The sequence below is a fragment of the Setaria viridis genome, chromosome 3 (genome assembly GCF_005286985.2).
Source record: "Setaria viridis chromosome 3, Setaria_viridis_v4.0, whole genome shotgun sequence".
NCBI lineage: Eukaryota > Viridiplantae > Streptophyta > Magnoliopsida > Poales > Poaceae > Setaria > Setaria viridis.
Genome location: NC_048265.2, coordinates 8,583,415 through 8,603,782, shown reverse-complemented (window position 1 = coordinate 8,603,782; position 20,368 = coordinate 8,583,415). Strand labels below are relative to the sequence as shown.

Below are 20,368 nucleotides of genomic sequence, written 5' to 3'. Positions count from 1 at the left end.
CGAATTTAATCTCTGGAAGCTATGGCAACCAGCACGGCAAGCTTCTGTTTCGACGACAAGGATTGGTTCCCACACTGATCGGACTATCACGATCAGAAGCTCTGCACAGACCCATCCATTTCGTACCAAATTGACTCGCCATTGCCACTGCCCCATCAACCTTGAAAACTTTCCCAATGCCTAGCAGAGGCCACAGGGCCAGAACGACGATCTGATCTTGCCAGGCTGTGTTGAACCAGCAGCTCTGTCAAAAGCCCTAGTACGTAGGGCCACGCACATCTGTGACCCGTAGTCCATGGAAATAGGTTAAGGTGTCGAGACTAAAATTCATGTTACATCGAATATTTGGAGGCTAATTAGAAGAACTAAATATAAATTAATTATAAAACTAATTACACAGATGAAGGCTAATTTACGAGACGAATCTATTAAGCCTAATTAATTCATCATTAGCACATGTTTACTGTAGCATCACATTGTCAAATCATGGACTAATTAGGCTTAATAGATTCGTCTCGTAAATTAGTCTCCATCTATGCAATTGATTTTGTAATTAGCCTCTATTTAATATTCCTAATTAGTATCTAAACAGAAATTTTAAAAGGGAACTAAGGGGGTGTTTGGATCCTGGAGCTAAAGTTTAGTTCGTGTTACATCGGATATTCGGATGTAATTAGGAGGACTAAACATGAGCTAATTACAAAAATAATTGCAGAACCCCTAAGCTAAATCGTGAGACGAATATATTAAGCCTAATTAATCCATCAATAGTGAATGTTTACTGTAGCATCATATTGTCAAATTATGGACTAAGGCTTAATAAATTTGTCTTGCGATTTAGCCTAGGGATTGTGAAATTGATTTTGTAATTAGCCTATGTTTAATACTCCTAATTAGTGTCCAAATATTTGATGTGACAAGGCTAAAGTTTAACCCGGAGATCCAAACACCCCTAAACAAACAAACAAACAAACAAACACCTCCTAAATCATGTGCCCCCTATTACTCCCAGCGCTGCAAGCCTGCAGCATCATCACCATACCAGATCTTGGCTGCAAAGCCCCTGTTGCTGCACATGCCCCGCGCGATGCGAGGCTTTTCTGCAGCGAGCACCCAACACCATGCCAGTGTCCTTGTGCCTGTGCAGGGATTGGTTTCGTAAAATGTACAACGACGCATGCAATGGAGTAATGACCTTGCAGCGGCGGGCAGGCCGCGTATTGTTTCCCCTGACAAGCGACCCATCTCCACAAGCACAAGCTGCCATGTACGCAACACCATAATAAAAGAGGCTTCAGACTTTCAGAGTAGGATGCTTTGCTGCCCTCCCACTCCTTTCGGGTCTTGCTCTGCAGATCACCAAGATGGGCTAGGTGATATAGGGCAGTCACTAGCTGCGAAAACCTCAGTCCAGTAGCAATCAGCTTAAGAAGACACCCGGGACCAGGCTGGGAGTTCCCTTCCTAACAGTCATTCATTCATACAACAGCAGCTACTACAGAAATGCAGTGTAGGCTGAACCAATGACAAACATATGTGTAAATAGCACTGCAACCTGTAAGGCTGTAACCCACCGGAGGACCAAAATTAGGGGGGGATATATAGACAAGCAACGAACATGAACCAACTCTAAGTACCAGCCGCGCCGCTATATGGGGGACCACCATGGATGGGGCCAGGAAAATCCAGCGCAAGGTAAAAGGACCGACGACATGTATAACCAACAACAAATAGAATCAACTCTTGTCGCCTGAAGGCGAGGGAGATCCGCCACCCGGCTTGTCGTGCTGGAATTTCACCACTATGCACGTGATGTTATCGCCGCTACCGCGGGAGAATGCAGTTTCTGTCAGCTTCCGGGCTGCTGCCTCAGGTTCCTCCTCCATCTTCACAAGTGCAACGGCATCCTGTGTGAAAAAGGATGAGACTGTGAGTCATGCATCCCCGATGGGATCTTGTGCACCATTAGCAGAAGGCCCAATGAGGATAAACGCCAGGAAAAATCCTTCTACATGTAACTCCCCAAGTAATGGACATCAGACATTGAAAGCACTCGAGATACAATGCCAGTTGCAATTATAGCAATTTACTAATTACTAGATTACGCATTGCTATGCAGCACATTAGATACCTAAAAGTTTGTCTCAACATGGTTGTTTTTTCTCAAACAATGCAGGAGAGCTGCATGTCATTTCATTAAGAGAGAAGAAATACAAAGGGTAAGGCTATAACAATCCCTCCAAAACACACCCCACACACACCCAAGGAGTTTATATTTTACATTCGCACCACTCTACCACCACCACCAACGGCCAAAAAAAACCTAGCCACCTAAAGGTCCAAGGCCAGCGACCTGACAAGAAGGGATGCTAGACATGATTATGATCCAGCGAGGAAAAAAGACATGGCAGAAAAGGGAGGTGAAATAGAGGAGATGCTAGAAGTTCCATATATTCTATAATAGGTTGTTAACTAAAACATCATAATACTCTAGTTTTGCATAAATTCTTTGTTTTCCACATTTCTATGACTTCTCTTGTGTTAGCTAAGGCATATTAATGTTAAAACCTTCACTTATCAGGGCATCACACACAATTCCCAATAATATGTACTTTATAGTTTATAATGCTCAAATGTATGCGCTACAAATCCACCTAAGCTCCAAATGCCCAGGAAGAATGGTAAATAAAGGGGCATCTGCACCTCTAAAAAAGTCACAGATGTGGATAGCAAACTAACCTCATTTGGAACCACATCCCACAGCCCATCACTAGCTATAATCAGAAACTCCAATTCATCATCTATTTCTTGTTCCTGACAAAGAAAAGTTTGAGTGAACAGGTTAGGTATATAAAACCACAAGTCACATGTAAATCCATGAAAAATCAATGTTAGGTTAAGTGCCGATCAAGATACCTGAATCTCAGGTTCTGCAATAACAAATTGCTTTAGCAGACGGTTGCCAAATGCTCGCGACATCGCAAGTACACCACCTACCCTCCATGTTCCTGTAGAAGCCCATTGGCCACTATGAGCAACAAGATCATGGCAATAAACTTTGGCTAAAACATGAAATCATGTAAGTGTACTTCGTGTGTGCAGGGCTTACCAGCCCACATAACTATCCCACCAGCACTCTCAATTCGTTTCCTCTCATCACTTCTGTTCGGCTTGTGATCTTCAGATAACGCAATAGCTGCAAGGAGGAAAACAAGATATTTTACAAACAATGAAACAGAAAAAATTAAAATACATATGGATTATAGACATAACTCCATAAGACCTGCCAAAGCATCAAAGCAGACATCCCTCGGATACAAGGAAAAAGAGAACTAATGTTCCCACCTCAAATGAGTCTAATAAATCCATCTCACGCTGTGCAAAATAACTAGGTGCATGCATAGCGAGCAATTCATCTAGAAAGCTAACACTTGTACAACTTTCACAGGAATGAAAGATGGTCAGAACAATGAAGTTTAATTATTATCACAGCAGTACTCACTAAATTCATCCGCAACTTCTCACATGTCATTTTGATATCAATTGTAATGTTATATCAAAGGTTCTATACTATTTTTTTCAATATTCAAAGGTGATAAACTGAAAGAACATGCTCCTCACGGATTGTCCAGTTTTTACACAATAACTATCTCATAATACTATTTATAATCACCATCTATCAATCATCGTAAATACAGTCAATAGTCACTAACAATACTAAATATGACGTAATTCATGCCTTATAAATCTTTGGTATAGCGGTTTAAACATACTTCCAGACTGGCACAGAACCACAGACTGTATTCAAAATTAATCAATCAACAACATCATTCTCATCTATAGCTCATAATTTCCAAATAAACGTACCTTTGCCAGCCTTTGATATAACAGCCCTGGAGTCTCCAACATTTGCCACATAAAGATGGTCACCAACCAACACTGCTGTCGATGCAGTTGACCCGTCATCTCTATGAGAGTTCCTTTCAGCATCCAAGAACTCTGAATCGGTTCTTCTATATGTTTCACCTGCAAGTTGCCAGATGATGACTGGATTACTTGAAGGTCCATGGACAATTGAAAATGTTATGTGCAATACCAATATACCATACTTATAGCTAATTTTGTATCTGTCATGAACTCCGGATGTTTCATGAGGTTGTCAAACAAGTGCTCCTTCAAATATTCAGCAGCACGTGAACCGCCATGACCTGAGAGAACAGAAATGTTTCATATAGCTGCACTGAGAGACAACAGGAAGTCTATAAGAACAAATATCTGACCGTCAAAAATTCCGAAGAGACTTATTTGTTTATCATCAATTTTTGATGATTTTATATCATAGAAATCTTCCATGCTTGCCCTTTTTCCTCTAAAACTTGAATACCCACAATTCAGACTTCCATCAACACTGCAAACCAATCAAACAAACACATGGCTTATTGTTAAAATATGATTGACGAAAAGACTTTTGCACCATATTCTATGGCGAAATCACTTACAGGTTCCAATACAGGAAAAAAAAAACCTATCCAGTAACTATTAACAAATGGCTACCTACTCAAAAAGAAAGCAAACTATAAATGTCAATCGATCTAATTGATGTAGGGAAAAAAAATTCTACAGGCAATTTGAGTATGAGAAGTGTTTCATCTATTTCTTACATACAAATTAGGAAATTCACTTACTAAACAATAAGATCAGGATTTAGAGAATGAAATGTCTAATTAATACAGAATCTGAGAAGTATCATTGCATAAACAATAATAAGATCTAGCTTCTAATTTGTAATTTGAAACCATGCATGTAATATAAGATATTTATACATGTAGCATCGTATTCAATTGAATTAAGTATCATTGCATAAACAATAATAAGATCTAGTTTCTAATTCGTAATTTGATACCAATACCATGCATGTAATATAAGATATTTGTACGTGTAGCATTGTATTTAATTGAATTTGTTAGGTCAGAAACCCCTTGAGCATGTTGTACACCAAAGTTTGATAGAAATGATGACAATCAAGCTCATAGACAGTGTAGCAACATCTCCCAAGGATACAAAATAAATAAAATCCTGTAGTAGCATTATTTCTATTTTATCAAGCAGCTTACTAATGTTTCCATTTCATGACAGAGTGGTTGATAGAGCATTCTAGATCAATATGTGGTCTGACTTATGCAGCAAAAAGCAAGGTATCAAATTCATAATGTGGGCGGCCACAAGGATAATTTTAGTATGAAAGCTCAAAGTAGTTTGATATTTAATTTGGTCCATGGTGACATTATCATGGGGTACTAGTAATTCATGAAATCCAGCAAGCTACCACCAGCTAGCAGAACAATGTAGTCCATTATGCTTGTCAACAAAATTTTCTGTGTGCTGCTTTCTAATAGGGCATGTCTCTGGACCGCAATCAAGCTTACAATTCGTGAGCGATCCCAAAAGGTTTGTAAGCTTGAGGTAATGTTCCAGTGAAACTATGAGCAATTCTAAACATGGAGACCAAGGTGATACTTATGTTTATAAGGACCCACAGTGGATGCACCTTTTTTAGCGATGATCGCTGCCCTTCCATAAAAAAAAATTGAAACTATGAAAAATTTGGAAGCGGTGTATACTACAGTTACAGCTATTTGCTTAGCATGGCACCATATGAATACTGTCATGGTTGAATGTGATAGTGTACCACCTCCTAAGAACTGAAATTCAGCAAGGAAACCGCCAAGCTACCAAACTAAATACTATTCCATATAGAAGATGGCTCCAGAAAAAAGCTATGTGTAGAAAGTCCCTTCCGTTACTTTTTCAAACGCTAGAAGCGCCAACATTTAATCCATTTCGTGATTGGACTATTACATCTTGTTGGTATGCGAACTACGTGGCGGATCTAAATTAAATGAAGCACAGAGAGCGCCAATAGAACCAATCGTTCAAGACGTAAGCTACGATGAAGGGCATTGGGCAGCAAGTGTTACCTCTTCCATCCTCCACTCATGTAGCCAACCTCATCCACCCTCTCCCTCTCCTTCTGCCTTTCCCTCTCCTTGTCCCTCTTCTCCTTCTCCTCCCTCTCCTTATCCTGATCCTTCTCCTTGGGCGCCTCCACAGCTAGTACGGCAGAAGTTGCAGGTGCGGCCTCCTGCTTCCTCTCACCCTGTGCCATCGCGATGGACGAAACTTCATCCTCCTCGTCTGGCTGGGCCTCCAACTCTGTGACCCCTACAGCCACTGCTGGCTCAGGTGACGCCTCCATTTCGCCCCCCTCCACCTCCATCGCTTGTACCCCTGCTGCCGGCGCGGATGACACCTCAACATCGGCAGCCTGCATATCCGTCTCCGTGGACGAGGCCTCCTCTTCCTCTTCCACCTCGCTGGCTTCCTCTTCCTCCTCCCCTTCCGCCACGGCCTGAGCGGGCGGCACCCCTCCTGGCTCCACCATCATCTTCCCCCCGGCACGAAACCGGCGGTGCTTCAAGGGGTGCCGCACGCCGAGCCTCTTGTCGTGCGGCAGCCTCGCCGATGGCCTCGCGCTCACCGCCGCCGCCTCCGACGCTGCGGGCGAATCCCCCGATGCCTCGGACACCGCCGCCGATGCCGACGCTGTGTTCGCCGCGCTCTCCTGGTCCTTCACGGCGCCATCGTAAACCATCTAAATCGCCGCAGACACCCAAACCCTAGGAGGAGGAGCATCAGACACGGAGCTAAGATGCAGGGCCACTTCAAATTCGAACAGGAAACCGTGCACGGGGAGCTGGAGCAATGGGGAGGGAGCTCACCTGCGGGATCCGATCGGGAGGAGGCGGAGGCGATCGGATCGGGGAGGCGGCGGATCTGTGAGGCTCTGGATTTGAGTGCGAGGGGGAGGAAGGGGTGGGGCGGTGGGTGTGAGCTGGAGGCGGAGAGGGGGGGAGTGATCGGGCGAGTGTGCGCGTGAGGTGAGATCAGATGAAGCCCAGGCAAGGGAAGAAGAGGAGAGGAGCATGCTCTCGCCCTCCCTTCTTACTTAAATAATTTTATTTTGGGTTTTCTTTTATTATTTATTTGGTTTTTTTAATGTGCGTACGTGGCTCGGGAGGCGTGAACACCTGGGACTTGGGCGACCGGTCGTGTGTGGCTCTCATATCACTGACGTGCGGGGCCGACATTTCTGGGCCAGTGCAAGCGAGCGAGAAGGACGGTGGTTGGCTGGGAGTGTTAGGCGGGCATAGATGGGTCTCTATAAGTAAATTGCGGGCTGAAATTTATAGATGGGCCGTGTAGGTGCTACATTTCCTCTTTGGTTCAGCAAGTTCTTATTACAAGCGAGGGAGAAGGACGATGCTTGGTTAAGAGTGTCAGCGAGCATGGCAGGGGTTGTCGACGGGCTGCGCGGTGCCTACTGCTGGGTCTCTATGAGTAAAATGCGGGCCGAGATTTACGGATGATCCGCATAGGTGGTACATTTCCTCTTTGGTTCAGCAAGTTCTTGTTACAAATCGGAAACTTGTGTGAAATTAGTGTGGCACGTCACATGTTATATCTCATATAAATCTTTGTGTTGTGTCAAATTTGATACGTGTTTCATGCAGATCGAGGATGAACTGCCACTTCATATAAACTGCCACTTCATATATTCACGTTGCTTGTAAGTTCATTCACATTCATTATTTTACATATCAGTTGTGCGGTTTAACAAAGGCAATCATGATTCAAAAAGTTCCACTTAGAATAGTAAAACCCACCATGGTTCCTTAAATCTACTGATGGTGCCATCTGAATTCCTGAAATTGCATATTTAACTCCTTAATTATTTATGTTTCTACTCGAGCTCTATAAACGTCTAATCACTATATTCCTACATGCCCTACGTAGCATGACAACGTCGCTATTTTCATCCTCTCTTCTATCTTTATACATTTAAATGATGGGACAAATATGTCTAGTACCATAGCATCTAGTTGTGGCACTCTCTCTACTGCACAATAGTTGTCCATCCTGATAAAAGCTTCACGACAAGTTAGGCCCCGTTTGGTTCACCCTGCTTATTTTTAGCACCCATTACATCGAATGTTTAGATACTAATTAGGAGTATTAGTAATTAGTATTAAACGTAGATTATTTACAAAATCTATTACATAAGTGGAGGCTAAACGGCGAGACGAATCTATTAAACCTAATTAGTCCATGATTTGACAATGTGTTGCTACAGTAAACATTTGCTAATGATGGATTAATTAGGCTTAATAGATTCGTCTCGCCGTTTAGCCTCCATCTGTGTAATGGGTTTTGTAAATAGTCTACATTTAATACTCATAATTAGCATCTAAACATTCGATATGACACATGCTAAAAATAAGCAAAGGGAACCAAACGCCCCCTTAGACTGTTTGCACATTTCACTTTTCTTAGATTATAATAATCAGGTTGTTATAATTTGTGAATTGCTTTTGTTTTTAGGTTGCTTTGCAATTCACCATCTGCAGAAAAACTAATGGCGTGCGGCAATTCAGTTGGCTTTTGAAAAATTTTAAAAAGGAGAAGATGGAGAAATAAAAAAAACGTGTAAATACTACTCCCTCCGTTCCAAATTATAAAATTATAGGTCTTTTAGACTTTTCTAAGTTTATAGATATTGTTATACACCTAGACATATACTATATTTAGATGCATAATAATATATTTATAAGAAAGTTAAAACGGCATACAATTTGGAACGGAAGGGGTAGTACCAATTTGTACGTATCTAACTGAGACGTAAAAGAAAAACATGACCGGGAAAGGGTTCTTGTGGGACTTATAAATACCTCCTCGATCGCCGCCTCTGTTTCTCCTCTGACGGCTGCGCGCTTGAAGAAACTGAGAGTTACGCGAGCACGAGCCCGAGGAATTGCGATACGGGGCGAATGAATTGCGAGATGAAGTACGTGGTGGTGACCGGCGGCGTGTTGAGCGGCCTCGGCAAGGGGGTGACCGCCAGCAGCATCGGCGTCCTGCTCAAGGCCTGTGGCCCCCGCGTTACATCCATCAAGATCGGTATGCACTTCTTCCTTCGAGGGAAGACAAATCGGTCTTCCTTTGCTTTACGATTTCAAAATCACGTGGATTGAAACAGTAGCTATTCACGGGACATTGGTCAGGCGCTTATTGAACTTGTTCAGCTTGCATTCTTAAATTCACACACGCATTGCCTGTAGGCTGTAGTCTTTGGGGTTATACTTGATCTTGATCTGAGTGTTCATTATTGGTTGATGGATCAAGTTCACATGCATTAGAAGCAAGCAAATGATTAGGGTGTAAATGTAATGCTAGTTGGGTGTGAAGAAACTTCCTCCATTCGTTTCAAGGAATTTTCCTCCCACAAATTTAGTCGTGAAGACATCTCATTGTCTCGTTATCTCTTGTGGGAATCATGCCCCCTGTTATTGGCATGGTGCTTTGATTGCTTGCGTTTGTCTTTATAAGAATATAAGGTCGTTGTATTTCTTGGATGTGCAGATCCTTACCTGCACCTTGATGCTGGAACGATTTCTCCTTCCAAGCATGGTGAAGTTTTTGTGTTAGATGATGGCGGCGAGGTGCGGGAATATGACAAGTCATATATGCATGCATGCTAGCAACATACTTGTCCGTTTGATCGCATATCTTCTGCCTCTTGCAGGTGGACTTGGATCTGGGTAACTATGAGAGGTTTCTTGACATTCAATTGACACGTAACAATAACATTACCACTGGAAAGATCGTCATGGTGTGCATACTATATTGTTATGCCAAACTACCACGGTAGCTTTATTTTAAGATCAATTCCATCTAATGTATTCAGAGCATGACTACATCACATGAGGGATTTTAAGCTTCTTACCCGTTTCCTTTAATATGTGATCATCAAAGGGAATTTGTTGATGTCTTTGTCTTATAATTAACTGATTGGAGACAAAAATATTTATGTCCACCTCAACTAGTGTGTGTATTAAAAGCAAACGCTTAGATTCATCATATACTAACATTACATGTGAAATGTGTAATCTGCTCTTACTTTTAATTACTCCACTTACCATATCTTGATCATGGCAGTCTGTTCTTGATAAAGAAAGGAAGGGAGAATACCTGGGAGAGACTGTGCAGGTGAAACCACCTTTTGCGGTCTCATTTTTGTTTAATATCTGAATTTGGTAACTGCAGGATCTACATTTGAAATTCTAATATATTCCATTTGTTTGGTTTTTTAGATTGCCAATCATGTTACAAAGGCTATACAAGAGTGGATTAGGCGTGTTGCGATGGTTCCTGTTGATGGAAAGGAAGGAGGAAGGACCTCCAGATGTCTGTATAATAGAATTGGGTGGCATAGTAGGTGGAAACACATGACCAACTGTATTACATTTCTTTCTTTTTCTGGATTTGGAAGCTTTTATTTTGCTTATAGTTCTCTTAAAAGCCATGAAAGGTGCACTCTACTTGTAGCTTAAAAGTACTACATTTGCTGCAGGGGATATCGAATCTATGATCTTTACTGAAGCATTAAGTCAATTTTTCGACAATCTTGTAATGAAACGCACAATGAATAACTGTTGTAGTTAACCCTTTTTCCCCTCTATGCTGGTATCTATAGGCTCAAGTGCCACATTATTATTTATCTATAGGCTCAAGTTCCACATTATTATTTATCAGGTTGTACATGTCAGTTTTTTTCCAGTTTTCAGTGTAATTAGTGAGCAGGTAAGCAAACTACTTAGTCGATTCATCGTAATCAAGTATCAATTCCTTCCTCATGCCTAACCCATATTGGTATTTTTTTGATACAATACCCACACTTTGTGCTCTTGCAGAAAACTAAGCCAACCCAACACAGTGTACGTGCTTTGAGAGGATTTGGTCTCACACCAGATGCTTTGGTTTGTCGAAGTTTTAATGTTTGACTATGAATCCTTTTAGTTTAGTTTTATCTGTAATCTTCTTGTGACTTATTTGTAGGGTTTTATGGATCTAAACAGTCTACCCTCTATTCCTCTACCTTATCCGTGGTGCCGCTCACAAATGCATATTGAGGTTAGAGGGTAGGGACCTATTTATAGACTCCATTTCCAGGTGTTACAAATATTCCACCCGTGTTCCGGTAAATCCGTGTGACTCCTGAACCATATCACCAACCACGATCAGACAGGTAAGTTTGGTGAGTCTAAAATATATACCAGTCCCTAGCACACATGTGTGAGTCATGTGCCATGATCAATTGTGTATATGAGATAAATTTCAATATGATCTTGTGGGTTAACAGCCTGCAGAGCCGTTCCTGCAAAACAAACCCAGCTCTTCCGTCGTGCTGTACCCAGGTCAAACATGTACGTACATAAGAAATATTCCAGTAGAGTTGGTCTCAATTAATTCATCTACTGTATTCCAGCACAAACGTCCTCGGCATCTCGAGTATCACTTCCTCAAGTTAAATTCCGCATCAATTATTCCACATCCGAATAATTCCACATTGAGCTGAACAATAACCACATTATATGAACAATGTTGAAAGCTATATAAAAACCCAACATCTCCCACTTAATTGAAACATTTCAATAAATAAAATGAAGTTCCATGTATCTAACATGTTAGAAAACAATTCTTGACTTTAGTCAGTGGACCTGCAACCATGTTAGTCAAATAAACATACCTGGATTTATTTGTCACCTTTTGGATACAATAATAACTTCCTCAATGTGTTCACTATTACCATAGACTTCCAAAATAAGTGACAGGTTGTGATGCAATTTCCATGATCTCATGATACAAGATATTCTCTTAGCCACACACACTTTCTTCCATTGCTTTAATGCAACAACTAATTCCAGTAGCTAAGGTATGGTCATTTTAGAAAATAGCACAAAATTTCAATGCTATTAATTCCTTCTTTTTCCTAGAGAGTATTTGGATACTATTTCTCATTGAGTTTAATTCCCTTTTCATAGGTGCATTGCAAATTTGTAGTTTTCCGTAGAGAATCATTCCATCTCAGAATAAATAAGGGGACCAATTGTTCCAATCTCTATGTACATTATATACCAAGCATCGGAAGCTTTTCATATAACTTTCTTATCCAAAGTATAGAAAAATAACCAAGCTTTAAGTTTCGTCTGTGACCTCATTTGAAGTAATATAAGAATGTCAATTGGCACATTAAAATATAGTGAAAGTAAAAAATTTCAGCAAACAAATGTGCATGCAATTGTCACATTCCATCCTCGAAAAACCATATGATATGATAGCCTTTAAAATAAATAAATAAATACCATTGACGTGAAGCTTGTTTATGATAAGAAATTAATATACACAACTGCAAACTTTGCTTTGATTTCCTTTTCTCCACAACTTTTTGGCTGTAGCATATTTCCTCCCACAAATGTTTATTAAGACGAAAGCCAAGTTATACTTTCATTCATTGGAATTCAAGGTTTATAAGCCGTAATATCAATAATATGCAATTGATTATTATTTCAATAGGAAAAAAGTTTCCACAAAGTAACATTGCTTCCTTTGAATATAGCTAAACTAAAATCCACAAAGTACATACCTTCCCTTTGTGTGTAGTTTAAAGTTCCCACAAAATAAACATTGTCTCAATGTTTCTACAAAGTATACCTTCCCTTTGTGTGAATCCATTAGCAAAGAGTTTAGTCTTAATTCCAATAAGATGTATATTTAGGTTCCAGCCTATAGATTTATAGCTGTATGGTGAAGTAAAACAAGATCCAAACACCATTCCTCCTCATTGAGTCAGATCCATAGTTTTCATTAAGATTTAATTCCTCTAAGCAAAAAAACTTGCTTCTTCCTCTAAACCTGAAATTCAGAGTGTGTTCCCATACAATACATAATGATCATCCATGTATATGATGGTTAATGTATTCCTTCCACTTTTCCTAAGCATGTTAGTGACGGGAGTATGACATATGGTACCTTCAAGTGGATACCTCTTCCTCAATGAGTATTAATTCCATGTGTAATACTATGTGTCCATCTGTGCTTCCTGTCGTATTCTCAATAATTCCACCCTTACCAACTTAGAGCAATATGAGTGTAAAAAATATATATATCTCTGAGTTCCACCAGTTTGTCATCGAATATCCAAAATAAACAATGAGGTTCCTGGTGTGTACTACCAAAAATAGTTGAACAATAAAGCAAGGGTTTCCTTCCAGCCCACAACTTAAAGATAGTGACTGTGATAATATAAACAATGATTATCCCAATAAATGATAACAATTTATAAATGTTTTATTCCTTTGCATATACCAGCTATTGCGAAGTGTATAGTATACATTGAATAATTCCATGCTCACTATATCAACCATTCAATATTCCTGAAGTGTAATCTCCCCCATAATCAGCGAATAAAACTTATATTCAACTAATTTTCCACTTCAATTTAAATTTCTCTAAAATATCAAAAATGTTTCCAACTGTGTTGTAATAGATACATGTAACTATATCTAGAATTAATAATCCATAACTGTGACAAATCTTCCCTTAAAGGGAGTAGACAACTTACTATGTATATGCCAAAAAAAAAAAGACAATACCAATAAGGTCTTTCCACCTTCAGAGATGGCGTTATAAATGCTTCAATTATATAAGAAATTCCTCCCACTTAAAGTTTAGAATTCTAGAATTAATAAGCTTCTTAATTGTGTTCTAGATATATGACCAAGTCATAAATGACATTAAATAATATTCCAAGCACGTGTTCCTATCTATAGCATTCCTGACTTTGAGTTAATTCACATATTAAGCAATCATGTTGTCATCTTCCAACATATTGTCAAGAATGTTAAACCATAACATGATTCACATGGGCAATATTTAAAGCTTTCCTTTTCCAAATAGTACCATAACTAATGGACTCCAATTAAGCAACATATGTAAAAATTCTTCACATGCTAGGTGAGTATAAGGCATCAATTTTCCTTCGCAAGGGAGTTAAGCCTTAATTTTCAATTCCAAGTATCACAACTAAAACATTACTCTTCAAGTAAGCACACAACCATATACTTCCTTGGAATTGTTTGCGTCGAAGTAAATAAACTTATAATCACTAGCAATATGGGGTATAGAACCAGAATGCACGATCCAACTATTTGGAAAAGTAGTGTTAAACAAAATTATAGACATACCTTCCTCTTCGCCAATTCCTTTATAAGTATTATATCTTCCTCCCCAAGGTGCAATTAGCAATAGTTGATTGGATCCTTCCCTTGGAGAGTTTTCTATATTCCTCCACAAGTAAATAATATCTATCCGATATCACATATTGAATGTCCGAAAAAAATTGATAACATGGCATCTTGAACTATCTCCATCAATTTGGCAAAGAGTGTAGGGCAACCATAGAGTACACTTCTTCTAGAAAAATAATAATACCACTGATTCTGCAATTCCTCCTCTAAGTGGAGTTAATAGAGAAAAAAAACTTTCCAGATTAGCATATTAATTTCCATGCAATCCGTCCACCATTAATTCGGTTAGCATTGATGTTCTTCCTCACTACTTTCCTCTTCCTCAGCAAAGATTTTAATCTTTCTGCTTTGTGGTCGTGAATTATGATAATATCAGGATAAGAGCATAATAATTAATTGTGTTTTCCAAACCGTGAGAGTGAATGATATTTGATGCCACGTAGAGAAAGAAAGGGTGTTAATGTACGTAGCTGTAGGTCTGCAAATTTCTGTGTTTGTTCCTTGCTTTCCTCCTGTCAGAGTTCGTGCACATCCATGATATTCGTACAGCAATTCCTGTTGGCTCTTCTGCCCAGTTCTTTTCTTCCTTGATCGGCATGAATTACCCTCCTTCCTCGATCAACTAAGACTTGATCGAGTACACATCAACTTGCACCTCTCTTGTTTCAACAAGCCATTGGCTTATCTTCTCTTCCCTTCCGCATGCAAAAAGAAAAAAAACGCACAGTTGTTCCAAGAGAGAAAAATCTATCTTACCACCGATCACTATTGCACTACTGCAAGTTGATAAATATGATGGAAGAAACTAGAGAAAAAAAAATTTCCACATGCCATGCACTTCCCTGATTCACGGTTGATTACGGCAGAAAGAAAAAAAATTTCAATCACATGTGCCCCTGTCCTTCCACCGTCGTAGGCGTTTTGATCAGCACAGCATCCAGATTTCTCTGTCCACGCCAGGCTGCGAGGCAGCGGACGACGCGTGTTGAGGGCTTGAAGCTACGCATCTGAGGACAGGCTAGAAGGCTGCGTGCTCAGAATTGCTTCCCTGAAACAGGTTAGTTGGCTTAGCCGATAGAATCGGCGACGGGGTTGGTCGACCGACTTTTTTATTTTTTAGCCCTTTTTGAAAGATTCTCACAAATAGGTTCCTGGTGGAACCAATTTCAAAAATGGACCCTTAGCTTGGCGCCATCCACGCTGGCGCCAAGCTACAACGTCTCGGCGCCAGCCATCCTGGCGCCGAGGTCTTTGCACAGCTGCTGACGCGGATGCCGACGTGGCGGGAGCTTGGCGCCAGCCATGATGGCGCCAAGCCTTGGCGCCATGGATCTTGGCGCCAAGCTTGGCGGCGTAGATCTTGGCGCCGAGCTATCTACGTCGTACCTCTTCGCGTTTCGAACTAAATAAGTATAATTATTCCGAGGAGTGTGCAACGAACTAAGTTGTGGTTCAACTGGTTAGGAGGTGGGTTCCTTAGCTTGGAGACCCGAGTTCAAACCCCAGTGTTGAACCTTTTTTACTCGAGTCTCCAAGCTAAGGAACCCACCTCCTAACCAGTTGAACCACAGCTTAGTTTGTTGCACACTCCTAGAAATAATTATACTTCTTTAGTTCGAAACGCGAAGAGGTACGGAGTAGATAGCTCGGCGCCAAGATCCATGGCGCCATCATGGCTGGCGCCAAGCCCCCGCCACGTCGGCATCCGTGTCAGCAGCTGCGCAAAGACCTTGGCGTCAGGATGGCTGGCGCCGAGACGTTGTAGCTTGGCGCCAGCGTGGATGGCGCCAAGCTAAGGGTCCATTTTTGGAATTGGTTCCGTCAGGGACCTATTTGTGAGAATATTTCGTAAAAAGGGTTAAAAAAACAAAAAATCGACATGAGTTCCACAGCACGCGTAATCGACGCGAGTTACATGCGATGATGACAGGTTCCACCGCGACAGCATTACTCCAGGCGGTGTTGAAAACGAATTTTGCAGCGGAAAATTTTCATCAGCAACTTGATGCGTTTAGATATCCGTAGTTGTTCGCCTGGATGGGTGTGCCCTGGAAAATCTATCTCACTGCCGGCAGATTGGAGCAACCCGAGGTGTACGATAGCGACGGCAATTTGCGGTGTGAAAATTGCAGCCGACGCACGATGGATGCTTAGACGGCGCCGGCAGAGTTAATCGAGCAGATCGAACTTGCGAGGCAGATTAGGGTTGCACATGCACGACACCGGCATAGCAAATCCGGATCGGTGGCCGACTCGCCGGCAGCCGGGTAACGAGCCTGATACCAACGTAGGTTTTTGGGATCTAAACGGTCTGCCCTCTATTCCTCTGCCTTATTCGTGGTGCCGCTTACAAATACATATTGAGGCTAGATGCACTAGTACAGAACTGACCTTCCATCCAACCCCTTTTTTCCCGGTTAATATTGGACCCGTGACTAAAATTCTCGGATCAAATATGTGCCATCGAAGGTCACCGTGGGGGAGCTTTAGCTCCGGTTGTAACGGCTAAAAAATCTGGCTTCCAACCGGGACAAAGCCCCCCACTTTTATCCCGGTTGGTGGCTCCAACCGGGACAAAACGTCCTCCCCACACGCCCCCTCTCTCCACATTAATATCTTCCTCTCTCTCCTTTTCCTTATCTTTGTCCTTTTCCTTCTCCACCGGTGCCTCCAGCCTATCTCCTCCTCTCTCGCGCAAGCACCCCCTCCCCTCCCTCTCTTCCTCTCTCCCGTCCCCTCCCCCTCTGCTGCCCCTCCCTTTCCCCCTCTGCTCGCCCCTCGCTGGCAATGAGGAGCGGCAGTGGGACGAGGGCGGGCGGCGGCGTGTGGGGGAGCGGCGTCGGCTAGCCGAGCGAGCGAGTGGGCGGCGGGCGCGGGCGGGCGGGCCGGTGACGTGGAGCGGAGCGGCGCCGGTGCCGGCGGTGCAGAGCCAGGTGGAGCGGGGCGGAGCGGCGCGGTGCAGGGTGGGGCCAGCGCGTGCGGGCGAGGGCGGAGGCGGGCGCGGAGGCGAGCCGCGGAGGCACGGGCGAAGACGAGGGCAGAGGTGCGGAGGCACGAGCGGAGGCGTGCGGTGGCAGGTGAGGGCGGAGCGGAGGCGAGCCGAGGTGGGCGGTGGTAGGGCAGAGGCGGGCGTGGGGCGTGGTGGCTTTTTTTTATTTTTTTCGAAACTTATTAAGGCCCCCTTTAGTCCCAGGTGGATGACCCGGGACTAAAGAACCCCTTTCATCTCGAAAATTTAGTCCCGGATGGATTTTCAGGATCTTTGACCCCTACCAACCGGGACTAAAGGTCCGTTCTCTACTAGTAAGGGTAGAAACCTATTTTAAATAGACTCCACTTTCACGTGTTACAAATATTCCACCCGTATTCCGGTAAATCCGTGGGACTCCTTAACCATGTCAACAACCACGATCAGACATGTCAGTTTGGTGAGTCATGTGCCATGATCAATTGTGTATATGAGATAAATTCCAATATGATCATGTGGGTTAACAATCTGCAGAGCCGATCCTGTAAAACAAACCCAGCTCTTCCGTCATGCTGTACCCGGGTCAAACATGTACGTACATAAGGAATATTCTAGTAGAGTTGATCTCAATTAATTCCTCTATAGTATTCCAGCACAAAACGTCCTCAGCACCTCGAGTATCACTTCCTCGAGTTAAATTCTACATTAATTATTTCCTATCACATGTATCCGAATAATTTCACAATATGAACAATGTTGAAAGCTATATAAAAACCCAACATTATTAAATGTTCTCCTGGCATGATAACTGACAGGAACTGGAGGATAACGTGAAAGAAAAACTCTCCCAATTCTGCCATGTGAAGGTACTGAGAGTCCTGTTCTGGTGGCAACGATTAGCGTCCATGTGCATCTTGTTTGTCTACCTGCTAATGATTTATTTTGTTTGGAGAAAAAGAATATTTTAAATCGCAAGATGTTCCAAACATCTGGCATGTTCCTCTGCTGTTAATGGTATGTAAAATACATCCCATTTTCTATGTACCAATATTCGTTTTTCTCTCATACGAACTTAATGTTTTTGGCCTTTTAGGACCAAAAGGCACATGATGCTATCCTTGAAGTTTTAAACCTTGAAAGGTTTGTTATCATGTATTGTATCAGCCATATATTCCAGGGTGCTGCTGCTACATACTATATTCAAAATTCTTTTAATACTTTCAGTGCTTCTTGGGAGCAAAACATGGAGGAATGGGAGGGAAGGGCTACCAAATATGACAATCTACACGATACGGTTGCTTTCTGCTTCAGTTACATAATTATTTTATTTTCCCGAATCCTTTACTTGTATAATCAAGTGACTATCTCTTGAAAGTACGCTGATTCAAGTGATGCTTACCTTTCAGTGGTGAAGGTGGAGATGGCCCCTATGCCCATCGTCTCATTCTGGCTATTATATCCTTTCATTATCGTCTAACATCATTCTCTCTTTTTAGGTACTTCTGCATGCTTCTCTGGCTTTTCACAGGAAACTTCTTTTGATTTGGTTGATTCTACTGATCTTGAGGATTCATCCATGAAAAAGGTTTGAACAACCCATATTTGTGGTACTTGTTACTCTATATTGTCTTTCCTTAACTTACAGCTGTTTCTTTTTTTATATAGAGGCCTGAAGCTTACAATGCAGCATGGAGTTCATTGAAGGTGAGGAGTTATATCCCATAATGATGTGAAACCTACAGTTTTAAAATATACTTTACTACTGTTTGTAGTTGCCTGAACATTTTTCATTTCAGGGTGCAGATGGAATTTTGGTACCTGGTGGCTTTGGAGACAGAGGCACTACAGGGAAAATTGTACCAGCTAAATATGCCCGTGAAAACAATGTCCCCTATCTTGGTATTTGTCTTGGCATGCAGATCGCTGTAATAGAGTTTGCACGGCATGTTGTGAACTTCCCTGACGCAAACAGCACCGAGTTTGATCCTGACACGAACACCCCATTCATTATTTTATGCCAGAGGTAATCTTCAAGCTCTCAATCCAGATGAGCAGCAATCTGAAGGATTATATGCCTCTGGTTGTATTTGCTTATTAAGAAACTTAACTTTAGCGTATATGTTGTTTCCTACAATCTAACATTATTTATTTTAAGGATCCAAAACCCATATGGGTGGAACCATGCGCCTTGGAACGTCATTCCGGGACCTTAATTGTAAAAACCATTTATAAGTATCGTTCCACGTTTCGGGAATGTTCCGGGAACGGGAACATGTCTGCTAAGGTGTTGTTAACTACATAGATGAGAGGCATCGGTACAGATATGACAGATACGAGGTCTGTAAATCATATTTTTTTACAACATAATCACGTATCAAAATGCCTGGTTTAAGACTTCCTATAACCTACATATTCTAATTCTTATTGCGCAAATATTTATTTCTGAAATCGAAAATTTCTGCAGGTAAACCCAGACTTGGTGCCAATATTTCAGAATGCCGGACTCCAATTTGTTGGCAGAGATGAGACAGGAAGGAGAATGCAGGTATAGCTGAGAAACCAGACTTTTGCTTCAACAATTTTCATTTCTGCATGCTGATTCGATCGCTTATCCATTCACTGCTTCGTCACTAGATAATGAAATACCTGATCATCGATTCTTTGTCGGCGTCCAATTGCATCCGGAGTTCAAGTCAAGGCCTTCTAAACCTTCAGCACAATTTGTTGGTAAGCTAATCAAAGTACTTGGAAACTGCCCCAAGTCTGACTAGAAGCTGTGATTGTTGGCAATGTGGCTGACGTCAATGCCTCTGCACCTCGTAATTCTTCAGTGAGGAAAACTGAGAAGCTGACATCTCAATTCCGGTTTGTATGACTGCAGGACTAATTGCCGCATCGTCTGGGCAGCTGGAGCATGTGCTTGAGAAGAGCGGCAATGGTGACATCACGGCGGCTACTAAACCTCCGCCGAGCGATGGCTCCTCAATACATTTTTATATATAGTTCGTTTGAACTTGTCAAAGAATTTTTTGTCGAAGCGTGAATCTGTTTCTGAACTTTGGACAAAAGATATATTCTTCTTTCTGTATTTTTGCTGTTTTGCAGCTCTGCATTTGTGCTTCAGCCTTCAGAAACCGGTTCCCAATTTGTTAGCTTTGTGGGATTACACCTTGACTCACGCGGCGGCGCTACCCAA

The 20,368-nt window shown here is 41.8% G+C and overlaps 1 protein-coding gene and 1 pseudogene across 2 annotated transcripts; one reads left to right on the top strand and one right to left on the bottom strand.

The window, feature by feature from the left end:
• Positions 1–1,425: 1,425 nt before the first annotated feature.
• LOC117849950 (probable protein phosphatase 2C 52) lies at positions 1,426–6,976 on the bottom strand. Of its 2 annotated transcripts, none has more exons than XM_034731699.2 (9): positions 6,780–6,975; positions 5,979–6,677; positions 4,281–4,408; positions 4,110–4,208; positions 3,868–4,026; positions 3,110–3,196; positions 2,917–3,008; positions 2,740–2,814; positions 1,426–1,907 (listed from the first exon to the last, which is right to left on the bottom strand). In XM_034731699.2, exons 2-9 carry the CDS (start codon positions 6,650–6,652, stop codon positions 1,737–1,739), a joined length of 1,485 nt encoding a protein of 494 aa, XP_034587590.1. In that variant the 5' UTR covers positions 6,653–6,677; positions 6,780–6,975; the 3' UTR covers positions 1,426–1,736. The 2 variants fall into 2 exon arrangements, with proteins under 2 accessions (XP_034587590.1, XP_034587592.1); XM_034731701.2 differs by lacking the exon at positions 1,426–1,907 and adding an exon at positions 2,065–2,353 and having other exon boundaries at positions 6,780–6,976.
• A 1,757-nt stretch (positions 6,977–8,733) lies between these two features.
• Positions 8,734–20,231, top strand: LOC117848999 (uncharacterized; annotated as a pseudogene).
• The last annotated feature ends 137 nt before the right edge of the window (positions 20,232–20,368 follow it).

Excerpts from the sequence above, each read along its gene's own strand:
- LOC117849950 (XM_034731699.2), bottom strand. The coding sequence starts at position 6,652 with ATGGTTTACGATGGCGCCGTGAAGGACCAGGAGAGCGCGGCGAACACA. Across the intron at positions 4,027-4,109 it reads AGATACAAAATTAGCTATAA|GTGAAACATATAGAAGAACC; the intron begins GTATGGTATATT and ends GGCAACTTGCAG. Across the intron at positions 2,815-2,916 it reads TTGCAGAACCTGAGATTCAG|GAACAAGAAATAGATGATGA; the intron begins GTATCTTGATCG and ends TTTCTTTGTCAG.